The sequence below is a fragment of the Sus scrofa genome, chromosome 13, assembly GCF_054392235.1.
Source record: "Sus scrofa isolate SSC_HxYL_T2T_F1_AM1 chromosome 13, Sscrofa_HxYL_maternal_Yorkshire_Landrace_v2.0, whole genome shotgun sequence".
In the NCBI taxonomy this organism is placed as follows: domain Eukaryota; kingdom Metazoa; phylum Chordata; class Mammalia; order Artiodactyla; family Suidae; genus Sus; species Sus scrofa.
Genome location: NC_139395.1, coordinates 97,548,319 through 97,562,579, shown reverse-complemented (window position 1 = coordinate 97,562,579; position 14,261 = coordinate 97,548,319). Strand labels below are relative to the sequence as shown.

Below are 14,261 nucleotides of genomic sequence, written 5' to 3'. Positions count from 1 at the left end.
TGATTTTTCTCACCTGTCATGCTGTGATTTCACCGGGACTGGGTTCCACCATCTCAGGCTCCTTGCCATTGATTCTCAAAATGTGTGCGCGTCTCTGGGTGGGGCAGGCTAGCACTTTAGTTGAACCCAACTACCTTTCTCTGGCTTTTCTTTCTTCTTGTGGTCGTCTTCCTTCTCATGTTTCAAGAACCTCTTTCAGCTCTTAGAGTGCTCATTGTGCTCCATGTGGACATTAATTCTCTTGGCAGGAATCTTGCCCTTGTTTGTTTACAGCAATGCCACCAGCATGCTGGGTAACATTATAGACTCTTCCAATTTGGCTGTAGTTGCATTTGTGGGGCATTTCTTTTTGGAAAGTGCCCATTCCCTCAATGTCTACAGTACGATCACCTTTCTTGTAGAAGCACATCTTTGTGGCCGAAGGAACAATTCCATGTTTTCTAAAAGGCCTAGAGAACATACAGCAGGGGCCTTTCATCTTTCCTTTTGTGTTGGACATTTGGCGAATTACTGAAACATGGCCTTCTGGCTGAAAGGAACGCTAAGTATCTCCCTTGAAGAACTCTATTCAGATCCTTTGGGTTGTTGTTTTGCTATTGAGTTATAAGGGTTCTTTATGGATTATAGATATAAGACCGTTACTGACATAGGAGTTGCAAGAAGTTCTATTCCGTGGATTGTTTTTGTTTTTTACCTACTTGCACATAGAAATATTAAATTTGACTGTTATCTGTTTATATTTTTCCTGTGTTACTTAAGTTTTTGGTAACATAGCTTATTTTTTTTCACTTGCCGATTCCAAGATCACAAAGACTTATGCCTATATTTTCTTCAAAGAGTTTTATGGGTTTTTTTCTTACATTTAGATCTTCAAAGAGTTCCCATCATGGCGCAGCAGAAACGAATCCGACTACGAACCATGAGGTTGCGGGTTCGGTCCCTGCCCTTGCTCAGTGGGTTAATGATCTGGCGTTGCCGTGAGCTGTGGTGTAGGTTGCAGACGCGGCTCAGATCCCACATTGCTGTGGCTCTGGCGTAGGCCAGGGGCTACAGCTCCGATTCGACCCCTAGCCTGGGAACCTCCATATGCCACTGGAGCGGCCCAAAGAAATAGCAAAAAGACAAAAACAAACAAACAAACAAACAAAACCCCCCTAGAATTACATGAAAAACAACCACCTTGCTTTGTCCCTGGCTTTTAGAAAGTATGTAAACACTGAGTTGAGAATTTTACTTATGTTAAGCTATTGTCCAATTCTTAGCATAAATATAAAACCATATACACAACATATTTCTTTCAAAATAACTCCTGGGCTCCTATTTTGAGCAATTCTTACTTACTTTTGACACCTAACTTGTACTAATTATATAACTTTATGTGTGACTAGCCATTTATATCTAAATACACTAAACTCTAAAGGTAAAGCAGCATAGAATGGGCTTTGTGAGGAAATGTATCTAGAAAATGGGAACTGACGGATTCAATAACTTAGTGCAGTGACCAGCACATAGTTGGATTCAGTAGGTGTATATTCTTTACCGCCAACACTAGCTTATCAAATTTATGTGGAAAGACCATCATGATGACCATATGGAAAAAGCCTTGGAACACCTCTAGGCAGCACAAAGGAGAACGGTTATACAGCTCTAGTTGTGTTTTTTTCCCTTAAAAATTTTTTTATTGAACTATAGTTGATATAATATTGTGTTAGTTTCAGGTGTACAGCAAAATAATTCCATTATATGTTTTATATATATGTATTTTTTCTAGATTCTTTTCCATTAGAGCTTTTTACAAGATATTGAATATAGTTCCCTGTGCTATAGAATAGGTCCTTGTTGGTTATCTGTTTTATTTTATTTTTTAATTAAAAAAAATTTTTTTTGTGTGTCTTTTTAGGGCCATGCCTATGGCACATGGAAGTTCCCAGGCGAGGGATCCACAGTCAGAGCTGCAGCTGCCAGCCTACACCACAGCCACAGCAACACCAGATCAGAGCCACATGTGCAACCTATGCCTCAGCTTGTGGCAACGCTGAGTGAGGCCAGAGATTGAACCCTCATCCTCATAAATACTAATCAGGTTCCTAACCTACTGAGCCACAACAGGAACTCCAGTTACCTATTTTTGGATCTTGTGTATATGTTAATCCCATATTACTAGCTTATCCCTCTCCCACCTTTCCCCTTTGGCAACCATAAATTTGTTTTTTGTGTCCATAAATCTGTGACCATTTTGTAAATAATTTATTTGTATCATTTTTTTAGATTCTGCATATAAGTGATATGTGGTATTTGTCTTCATCTGACTTACTTCACTTAGTATGATAATCTCGAGGTCCATCCATGTTGTTGCAGATGGCGTTATTTCATTCTTTTTTATGTCTGGTTATATTCTGAGATAGATTATGAGGGCCTTAAATAGGGCAGTGGGAGCAGAGAGAAGAGGTTGCATTCAAGAGCTATTTATTTACTTATTTTTTTTTTGTTTGTCTTTTTGCCATTTCTTGGGCCGCTCCCACAGCATATGGAGGTTCCCAGAGGTCCAATTGGAGCTGTAGCCGCCAGCCTACACCATAGCCACAGCAACTCGGGATCCGAGCTACGTCTGTGACCTACACCACAGCTCACGGCAACACAGTATCCTTAACCCACTGAGCAAGGCCAGGAATGGAACCCGCAACCCCATGGTTCCTAGTCGGATTCGTTAACCACTGTGCCATGATGGGAACTCCTCAAGAGCTATTTAGACAAGACTTAGATTAGGTTAGATTTGATAAAATTAGATTGATTAGATAAAAAGCGAGATCAGGAGCATAGGATAAATCTCTTGTTTCCGGCTTGGGTGATTGGGTGGATGGTGCTGTCAGTTATCTAGATGAGAACTGAGTAGGATCAGGAGGTTTGTATTGAACACGTTGAGTTCTCCTTTGTATTAATATGGTATTGTTATGTATAAGGACTCCTTCCCAAGAAGGCTGGGCCGAGTGTGGGAAACTGAGCCTAAGTACTAAACCTAAGTACTAAACCTATGTAAATAACCACAATCCATTCTTTCTTTCTCTCTCTCTCTCTCTCTTAATTCTCCATCTTAGAGAATTAAAAAAAAATTTTTTTTGTCTCTTTAGGACCGCACCCGTGCCACGTAGATGTTCCCAGGCCAGGGGTGACCACAGCCATAGCAATTCTGGATCCCAGCAGTGTCTGTGACCTACACCACAGCTCACAGCAACCCCGGATCTTTGATCCACTGAGCAAGGCCAGGGACCAAACCCGCATCCTCATTGATAGTAGTTGGCCTTGCCACTGCTGAACCAGGACAGGAACTCCAATCTTAAAGAACTTTAAATATAAAAGTAGATGATTCATATGATGAGCCTCCTATGTACCCATCTCTGAACTTCAGCAGTGATCAACTCATGATGTCTCTTGTTTTGTATATAGCCCTTCTGTATTATTTTACAGTGAATCCCAGGCTTCCTTTCATCTTCATCAGAAGTATCTTGGAGTTACTTGGTGGCTCAGCAGGTTGAGGATCCGGCATTGTCACTGCTGTGATGCTGGTTACAGCGGTGGCATGGGTTTGATCCCTGGCCTGGGAACTTATGCATGCCACAGACTCTGCCAGAATAAATTAATAAATAAATAAACAAATAAATATCTCAGTATTTATATCTAAAAACTCATTTTTAAACATATCTGCAATATTGTCATTATACCTAGGAAAATTTAACAGTAATTCCTTAATATTCCAACTATCTCGTAAGTATCCAAATTTCAGGTTGTTCCAAAGGTCATGTCTTATTTGTTTGTTCTTTTTAATTTTTAAATTTTACTTTATTTTGTTTTTCTTTTTTGCGGTTGCAGCGTATGCAAATTCCCAGACTAGGGGTCAAATCAGAGCTACAGCTGAGGCCTATGCTACAATCATAACACAGATTCGAGTGGCATCTGTGACCTATGAACACATTGCTTAGTGCTGGATCCTTAACCCACTGAGAGGCCAGGAATTGAACCCACATCCTCAGAGACACTATTTTGGGTTCTTAACCTATTGAGCCACAACAGTGGGGTTTTCATAAAACTTTGCTTTTTAAATTTTATTTATTTATTTTATATAATGATTTTTTTTTCATTATAGCTGGTTTACAGTGTTCTGTCAGTTTTCTACTGTATAGCATGGTGACCCAGTTACACATACATGTACAGATTTATTTTTTCTCACATTATCATGCTCCATCATAAGTGACTAGATATAGTTCCCAGTGCTAACAGCAGGATCTCATTGCTTATCCATGCCAAAGGCAATAGTTTGCATCTATTAAACCCAAATTCCCAGTCCATCCCACTCCCTCCCCCTCCCCCTTGGCAACCACAAGTCTGTTCTCCAAGTCCATGAGTTTCTTTTCTGTAGAAAAGTTCATTTGTGCCCTATATTAGATTCCAGATATAAGTGATATCATATGGTATTTGTCTTTCTCTTTCTGACTTACTTCACTTAGTATGAGAGTCTCTAGTTCCATCCATGTTGCTGCAAATGGCATTATTTTGTTCTTTTCTATGGCTGAGTAGTATTTCATTATACATATATGCCACATCTTCCTAATCCAGTCATCCGTTGATGGACATTTAGGTTGTTTCCATGTCGTGGCTATTGTGAAAAGTGCTGCAATGAACATGGGGGTGCATGTGTCTTTTTTTAAGGCAAGTTTTGTCTAGATATATGCCCAGAGTGAGATTGCTGCGTCATATGGTAGTTCTATGTATAGTTTTCTAAGTGGTTGTACCAACTTACATTCTCACCAACAGTTCAAGAGGGTTCCCTTTTCTCCACACCCCCTCCAGCAGTTGTTATTTGTGGACTTATTAATGACAGCCATGCTGACTGGTGTGAGGTGGTATCTTGTGGTAGTTTTGATTTGCATTTCTCTAATAATCAGTGATGTTGAGCATTTTTTCATGTGCTTGTTTTAGCCATCAGTTTATCTTCTTTGGAGAAATGTGTGTTCAGGTCTTTTGCCCATTTTTCCATTGGTTTGTTGGCTTTTTTGCTGTTGAGTTGTGTAAGTTGTTTGTATATTTTAGAGACTAAGCCCTTGTCAGTTGCATCATTTGAAACTATTATCTCCCATTCTATAGATTGTCCTTTTTTTTTTTTTTTTAATGGTTTCCTTTGCTGTGCAAAAGCTTGGCAATTCGATTTGGTCCCATTGGTTTATTTTTGCTTTTATTTCTGTTGCTTTGGATGACTGATCTGAGAAAACATTTGTCAGGTTGATGTCAGAGAATGTTTTGCCTATGTTCTCTTCTAGGAGTTTGACAGTGTCTTGTCTTACATATAAGTCTTTAAGCCATTTTGAGTTTATTTTTGTGCATGGTGTGAGGGTGTGTTCTAGTTTCACTGATTTGCATGCAGCTGTCCAGGTTTCCCAGCAGTACTTGCTGAAAAGACTGTCTTTTTCCCATTTTATATTCTTGCCTCCGTTGTCATGTTTGCTTTCAAAAAAAAAAAAGTCTACAGATCACAGAAAATCACCAAAATGTAAATGTGTAACTAATTAATTACTTTAAGGCAAACACTCTTGCAACCACCCCAGATGAAATAGAACCTGAGAAGCCCCTCCATCCATCCTGCCCCAGTCACCATCCCCCTCCCCTATAAATAACCATTATCCTGATTTTTACAGTTATCATTTCCTTGTGTTCACTTAAATGTGCATTCTTTGGGACTACATTTTAGTCTTATTCATTAAAAACAACGGTTGGTGTGTCTTTTGTATATAGAAATTTCTTCTGTCCCATTATTTTTTTATTCTTTAGTCATTGAAGGAACTAGGCTCTTTAATCTGTGGAGTTTCCCAAGTCTAGATTTTGCTGGTCGCATAATACTCCAGTGCCTCTCAATATATGCCTCTGTTCCTGGTATCTCCTGTAGTTTGATTGTGAGATTCAGAGACTTTATCAGATCAATCCTTTGGCAAGAGTATAGATAGTGGTGTGTTTTTCCATTTTAAAGTACAGAAGGTTTGATTTTATCACTTTTTTATGATGTGAACACCACCGATACTTAATGCTTGTATCTGTTAATTCATTGTCGGTTGCTGTTAGTGTATTCTAACTCTGTTACTTAACATTTCACTTACTACTGGCACTACTTTTATATGAAGACACTTTCCCTCTTCTACTAATTTGTTTATCTGGAGGGAAAGCAGAATAAAGCTTAATCCCTTCCCTTTACTGACCAGTTTTTAAGATGATGAGTTTGTGTCTTCTTCCAAAGGTGAATAAATCTTCCTTTTAAAAAATATCATTGTAGGAGTTCCCGTCATGGCTCAGTGGTTAACAAACCCAACTAGAATCCATGAGGACACAGGTTCGATCCTTGGCCTTGCTCAGTATATTAAGGATCCGGCATTGCCATGAAGCTGTGGTGTACATTGTAAATGTGGCTTGTATCCTGAGTTGCTGTGGCTCTGGTGTAGGCTGGCAGCTATAGTTCCAATTCGACCCCTAGCCTGGGAACCCCCATATGCCCCAGGTGCGGCCTTAAGAAAAAAAAAAGACGAATAAAATAAAAATATCATTATAAACTCTGAATTTAAACATACCTCATGAGTTTCATATATTACAATTATTATTGTTATTGAAACTTAAATTTTCCCTTCTTCAGATTGTGGGCGCCTCTTCTAGTTGACTCTTAAGTCCTTTTGATATGGCCCTAGTTGTCTTTGATAGCTTCTTTGTTATCTGGTATGACAAGGTGTTCCAAGTTCATCTTGTCCACTTCCTGCCCTGTACGTAGAATCAGCCATTTCTCTAAGAAGCCCTGATTTCCTTTAGTGTGAATTATATGTCAAGCTTAGTGGCTAGGAATGCTCACTGCTACTAGGTTGGTCATGTCTTCTAGTCCCTTTTTTTTTCTTTATAGGGCTGCACCTTTGGCATATGGAAGTTACTGGGCTAGGGTCTGGTCAGAGCTGCAGCTACTGGCCTACACAACAGTTCACAGCAACACTGGTTCCAAGCTGCATGTGACCTACGCCACAGCTTGTGGCAGTGCTGGATCCTTAACCCACTGAGTGAGGCCAGGGAGCCAGCCCACATCCTCATGGATACTAACTAGCCAGGTTCTTAACCCTCTGAGCCACAGTGGAAACTGTGTGTTATAGTCCTTTTAAATAGAAGAGCTAAGATACACACACACACAGAGATACAGTACTTCATGAATTCGTATTCATACTTTCAATTCCAGTCTTTTTCAGCCTCCTTTCCATTACATCCTAATTCTCTTTCTCTACCCTAAGAATCTTAATTTTTAAGCACATTGGAAATGAAAGGAATAATGAAATTAGTGTACTGGTAATTGTTCATTGATTGACTTTATCCACATTACATGCTCAGTAGTTCCAAATAATAATACTAATGTAACCATTATTATTGTGAGTATTGAAAACATTAAAAAATGTTGCATGTGCTCTCTTCATTCTCTCACCATTTTTTTTTCTTTTTTTTAGTGCTGTACCCACAGTATATGGAAGTTCCCAGGCTAAGGGTCAAAACAGAGCCGCAGCTGCTGTCTTACGCCACAGCTCACGGCAACACCAACCAGATCCTTAACCCACTGAGTGGGGCCAGGGTTCAAACCTGAAACATCGTGGATACTAGTTGGGTTTGTTACCACTGAGTCACAACGGGAACTTCATATTTTTTCCCTCCCCATTTTTCAGATAGTCATACATAATAGTCCCACAGTGTTGGTGCATATACCTCTTTATGTAGTGTGTTCTTGGCCTCTTAGCTCTCATTTAGTCTGACATCTGCAGGGAACTACATTAAATACTTGCCAGGCCTTTATGTCAGCGTCTCTCCAGTCATTTTGATTGTCTTGGTCAGTTTTGCTGGATACAAAAATCTTTGGCTCATACTTTTTTTTTTTTTTTTTTTTTTTTTTTTAGTCTTTTGTCTTTTTGTCTTTTGTTGTTGTTGTTGCTATTTCTTGGGCCGCTCCCGCGGCATATGGAGGTTCCCAGGCTAGGGGTTGAATCGGAGCTCTAGCCACTGGCCTACGCCAGAGCCACAGCAACGCGGGATCCGAGCCACGTCTGTGACCTACACCACAGCTCACGGCAACGCCGGATCGTTAACCCATTGAGCAAGGGCAGGGACCGAACCCGCAACCTCATGGTTCCTAGTCGGATTCGTTAACCACTGCGCCACGACGGGAACTCCTGGCTCATACTTTCTTTCACTTTCTTAAATATATTAACTTTCTTCTATTATAACACCTTGCTATTGAAAAATCTGTTGTGCTTTTTGTCTAGATGCCTAAAGAAATCTTTTTCTTTGAAATTCAATGATTTTACTAGAATGGTTTGGTACTAGGTTGATAGTCCCTTTATTTATTCTATTTCATGAATATTTTCTTGACTTACACATTTAGTATTTATTCTGTTCCTTTACCTTGATTTTCTTATGCGATACTCTTATTGTCTGTATGTTCTTTGCCTGCCTCCAACATTTTTCATTGTCTCTTCAATTTCAATTGTGGGTGTCACATGGACTAGATTATTGCAACCTTTTCAGTCTTTATTGTAGCCTCTTGCACTCAGCTGCTATTGAAGAGGGCAGAACTGCTTCTCATATCAATGGCTGATCTCAAATTGGCCTGTTGTGTTTCCTACTAAATTCTGGTTGGCTGTTTTGGACATAGCCTATTCTAAGTTCCATTAAATTCAGCCCCATTGAGTATTTCTTTTTCTGCCCCTGCAGACACTAACATAGAAGCCTTTTGGCTATTGGTGATTTGTATTCTGGGGTTGTCAAAGATACCTTGTGATCTGGTTTTGTTGTAGAGGCTAAGGGGTTCAAGGTTTTGCCATCTAGTTGCTCCATCTTTTTTTATGTGAGGCTGTAGAAAGTTTGAGACCTGTGCTGCTGTTGCTGTCTTCCCAGACTCCACCATAACAGGAGAGAGAGAGAGAGAGAGAGAGAGAGAGAGAGAGTGTGTATGTGTGTACCATAATTTAAATAAATCGGTAAGTCTCTTTTTTGGCTGTACCCACAGCCCATGGAAGTTCCTGGGCCAGGGATCGAACCTGCACCTCCACAGCGACCCCAGCCCCTGTGTTGGATTCTTCACCCACTGTATCATGGAGGGAACTCCAGTAAAGCTGTTATCTTGAAAAAGGAAGTTAGAATCGAAAAGGAGGAGGGTTGCCTAATCCTCTGAGACTTGTAGGAAGGAGGTTGGCGTGAGTATACATGCTGATTAGGTTGTAAGTGACTCTCCCACTAGCTGTAGACTTTATACTCAACTATCTATTGAATATAACCCTTTAGATATTCTGTAGGCCTGTCAAACTCAACATCATTGCTGCCCAATAGAATGTAATATAAGCCACAGATAAGTTTTAATTTCCTGGCAGCCAATTTAAAAAGTAAGTTGAAACATGTGAAACTGACTTGTACATCTTTAATATATCTAAAATAATATATCTCAACATTTAATATAAAAGTCATACATGAGCTATTTTACATTCATTTCTCATGTAGGTCCTTGAAATTCAGTGTGTGTTTCTCACAGCACATCTAAATTCAGACTTGCCACTTTTCAGGTGCTCAGTAGTCACATGTGGGTTTTGCCTAGAGTATTGAACAGTGCAAACGAGAAGGTTTAAAATGGCATTCCTGATTTTGTTCCTTCTCCTTGATCCCAGTAAATGACCCCTTCCTTTATGGGTCATTGTCCTATTTCTCTCTTCCTAACCATCCATGTTAATTAATCACTTAGTTCTGCTGATTTTTATCTTTAACATTTTACAGATCCATTGCTTTTTGTCCAATTCTACCAATTGCCCCTCTTCCGGGACTCAGCATTTCTTGCCTGGACTAATACAGTAGCGTCTCTTGACCGGTCTTCCTGTTTCTGCTTTTGTCCTACATAAATTACTTTGCAGCCAGAATCTCTGCCTCACTGCAAATTTCCCTCCCTCACTAATACCACTTAGTAGTATCTCATTATTTCAGTAGTAGTCTGTGACCACAGCGATGCGATTGGGGTGGGGGATAGATGTCTGTCCTTATTCTTTTAAAAAGTACACTTAGCATCTGTATTAGTGGATATAACATAGTAGAACATGTAAAAATTTATAAATGAATATAATGGTATTGATGGAATATGATAAAGTCTAGGTTCCTTTGCATAGCAAAATCCCCATTTCCCTTTTCCCTCCAGCCTCTGGCAAGCACCATTCTAATCTCTGCTTCTGTGAGTGTGACTGTTTCAGATACCTCATATAAGTGGAATCATGCAGTGTTTGTCCCTCTGTGACTGGCTTATTTCACTTAGCATAATGCCCTCCAAGGTTCAGCCATGTTGTCATATATGGCAGGATTTCCTTTTTTTTTTTTTTAAGGCTGAATCATGTTCTATTGTATGTATATACTACATTTTTTTAATCCATTCATCTACCTATGGACATTTGGGTTTTCATGTCTTGGCTGTTGTAAATAAAGCCAAAATGAACATGGGAAAGCAGATATCTCTTTAAGAACCTGATTTCAATTCTTTTGGATATATACCCAGAAGTGGGATTGCTGGATTATATGGTGGTAACTTTTTTTTGGTCTTCTTAGGGGTGTACCTGTAGCATAAGGAAGTTCCCAGGGTTGAATCAGAGCTGTAGCTGCCAGCCTACACCACAGCCACAGCAACGCCAGATGCGAGCTGCATCTGTGACCTACAGATGCCACTCATGGCAATGCTGGATCCTTAACCCACTGAGCGAGGCCAGGGATCAAACCTGTGTCATCATGAATACTACTTGGGTTCATAACTCACTGAACCACAAGGGGAACTCCTGGAAGTTACATTTTTAATTTTTTGAGGAACCTCCATACTTTTTTCCACAGTAGTTGAACCATTTTATATTCCCGCCAACAGTGCACAGGGTTTCTAATTCCCCTTTATCCTCGCTAACACTTACCTTTTTTAAAGAGTAGTCATCTGAACAGGTGTGAAATAATATGTCATTGTGGTTTTGGAGAAATGTCTATTTATGTCCTTTGCCTGTTTTTGTTTTTGTTTGTTTGTTTTAGAGCTGCATCTGCGGCATATGGAAGTTCCCAGGCTAGGGGTCTGATTGGAGCTGCAGCTGCCAGCCTCCGCCACAGCCACAGCAACATGGATCTGAGCTGCAGCTGCAACCACAGGCTGCAGCAGTGCCAGATCTTCAACCCACTGAGTGAGGCTGGGGATCAAACCCACATCCTCGTGGATATTAGTGGGGTTCTTAACCCGCTGGCCACAAAGGGAATTCCCCTTTGCCTCTTTTTTAATTGGGTTATTTGTTTTGCTTTTGAGTTGTAGGAGTTTCTTAGATATTCTAGATATTAACCACTAATCATTAAAGGTTTACAAACATGTTCTCCCATTCGATAGATTACCTTTTCAGTGTATTGATTGTTTCCACTTATTTTTACTCTAGTAAGTCTTCCTCCTCTAGGTTAGACTAGATATTCCTCTTTCCAATTCCCATAGAACAGTGTGAATAACTCTTGAGTTGGCACTTATTTTATTATATTGGAGTTATCTGCCATTCTATGTCTGTTTGCCTCTCTTCCATCCACAAGACTCATTGAGGGAAAGGATTTTGCCCCAATTATGTTTTTTATACTGCCAGTCCCTAGGACACTTCTTGGCATATCATTGGTACTCAGGTAGTAGTGGAACTAAACTGAATCCCTGAAATTTTAATGATTAAGTCATTTATCAAAGTTTAGGCCTAGCTGTTAACCAGACTTCAGATAATTGAAGACGTTGATCCATTATTAATATCAATGACCTCTGAAAACTGGAACTGAGAATAGTGGTACTTTTAATTTTAGGTTTAAAAAAACCATGTAGCATACATAGAGTACAAAAAGATAAGTATTGAGAATATAAACTCTGAAAGGGCGAAGGTTTTGTCTCTTGTTTTCATGGATCGTTTCCCAGTGTGTAGAACAATGCCTGGCTCATACTAGTAAGTAGCTGGTCAATAAATATTTGTGAAATGAATGAGTAATGAATAGAGAAAAGCACTTTAGCTTCATATTTTATTAAGCTTTTAAGGCAAAAATTAAGTTTAAAACATTTCCTCACCTCTCTTTCAATGTAGAATTTACCACTTGGGACAAAAAATCAAATGCCTGTCTTCTCACATTATTTTATGTGAAGGAAGCCTTTAATAAGTGTAATGGAGTATAATTTCTTTTCTCTCTTTTAGCAAACGAAGCAAAAAAGGAGATAAAAATGGAAAAGGCTTGAGACATTTTTCGATGAAAGTGTGTGAGAAAGTTCAGCGGAAAGGTACCACATCATATAATGAAGTAGCCGATGAGCTGGTGTCCGAGTTCACCAATTCAAATAACCATCTGGCAGCTGATTCGGTAGGTAGATCATGCACTTGGCATTGACTGAGTGATGCAGCAGTGTACCTCTCTGAGTTGTCTATGTCAATTGGAGGACTCCGACAAGCTAGGAAATCCCCACCTCCTCTTTTACTTGAGGGTTTCATATTGTCTGTTGGAGAATTTTGTTTTGACTTTTTTTATTTTAGAAAGGCTTCTTTTACTACGTATTTAAACATAAAGATGGACAAGTATTTTTAAAATATTATTTTGGGAGTTACTTAAGGAACATACTATTTTTGTTTTGTTTTGTTTTGTTTTAGGGTGGCATATGGAGGTTCTTAGGCTAGGGGTCAAATCAGAGCTGTAGCTGACAGCCTACACCACAGCCCCAGCAATGTGGGATCCGAGCCACGTCTGCGACCTGTACTGCAGCTCACTGCAATGCTGGATCCTTGACCCACTGAGCAAGGCAAGGGATGGAACCTGTGTCCTCATGGATGCTAGTCAGATTCATTTTCACTGAGCCATTATGGGAACTCTGAACATACGGTTATTATTATACTTTTTATATTTGAATGACTTCAGATTCATTTCTGAGTCTTTGAGTGTTTCCTCCATGTCTAAATCAATAGAAACATTTTTATCTTGGAATTCCTGCCGTGGTGTAATGGGTTAAGAATCTGACTGCAGCAGTTGAGGTTGTTTGGCAGGTTACTGCAGAGGTGCAGGTTCGATCCCTGGCCTGGTAAGTAGATTAAAGGATCCAACGTTGGTGCAGCTGCAGTGTAGGTCATAGCTAAGGCTTGGATTCAGTCCCTGGCCCAGGAACTTCCATATGCCATGGGTGTGTCCATTAAAAGTTTTTTTTATCTTATTTCTAATTGAAAAAATACTACATGAACATGTTTATAAAAATTCAGTTGTACCAAAGCATGTATAATAAAAAAAATCTCTCTTCTACCTCTTTCAAAGGCACTGTTTACTATTGCCAGATTCCTGAGTATTCTTTATGTATATGAACATTGTAAATCAACTATACTGTAATAAAAAATAAATAAATAAGCACATAAACAACCAAGAAAAAAAAGAAATAGATGTTGAGTTTCATCAAATTCTGGATAATTTCCCGAAAATTTAGGATTTATACAGTGGTATTCATGAATGGGAGTGGTGGAGTCTTTTTGCTTTTGTTTTTACCATTTTGCAATTTTAATAACATTAAAAATTTTTTTTTGGCTGCACTGGTAACATGTGGAAGTTCCCTGGCCAGGGATTGAACCTGAGGCACGCTGGTGACAAGGCCAAATCCTTAGCCATAGGCCACCAGGGAACTCTAGCAGTTTTTTTCCTTTGTTTTGCATGCAGTTCATATATGACAGTCCCAAATCCAGAACTTGGTTTTTCTCTTCTAACTTGGATATTCTTTCAGTGTCTATGTCAACACAGCATTTCTCCCAATAGCATATGCAGTTTGATCCTCATCAAAGTGGGTACACATAGGCCCTCAAAGTTCCATGCTCTTCAGCATCAGAACCTGGGTCCTCTGTTTTGACTGTACCCATGTTGGTCTCTGATGGGGCTTTGCCACCTTGATGCCATCACCCCTGAGGTATCCTTCAGCCAGGAATGTCAAACATGTCACGTGCCAACTCTGAATAAGTACAAGGCTACTTGGATCCTAGGGTTAAGGGTAAGGAGGCAGACTCTGTCTGGTTCTATTACAGAGAATGCTGTGCCTGATTAGCAATGTCTGCCAAGGCAACACTCACTAGACCTCTTTGGAATGGGGATATTGGGAGAAGAGGCTTCATGCTGGCTGCAGGTTCAGAAAGGGACAAGGCCTGCTTTTCATCCTTGCCTTGGATGGT

General features: G+C 39.7%; 1 protein-coding gene and 1 pseudogene across 50 annotated transcripts in view; one reads left to right on the top strand and one right to left on the bottom strand.

Moving 5' to 3' along the window:
• The window catches only part of TFDP2 (transcription factor Dp-2), a 189,478-nt gene that overhangs the window by 146,995 nt on the left and 28,222 nt on the right, over positions 1–14,261 (top strand). For 49 of the 50 annotated variants that reach the window (XR_014824056.1, XR_014824055.1, XM_084989887.1 and 46 more), the window contains one exon: positions 12,267–12,429. Coding sequence is in view for 48 of the 50 variants with exons in the window: in XM_084989887.1 (XP_084846013.1) it covers positions 12,267–12,429 (163 nt within the window). In the remaining 2 variants the exon portion in view is untranslated. Of the gene's footprint in view, positions 1–8,542; positions 10,668–11,128; positions 12,430–14,261 lie in introns of those variants that run through there. The other variant, XM_084989916.1, reaches the window with a different exon arrangement.
• Positions 17–499, bottom strand: LOC102161158 (large ribosomal subunit protein eL21 pseudogene; annotated as a pseudogene).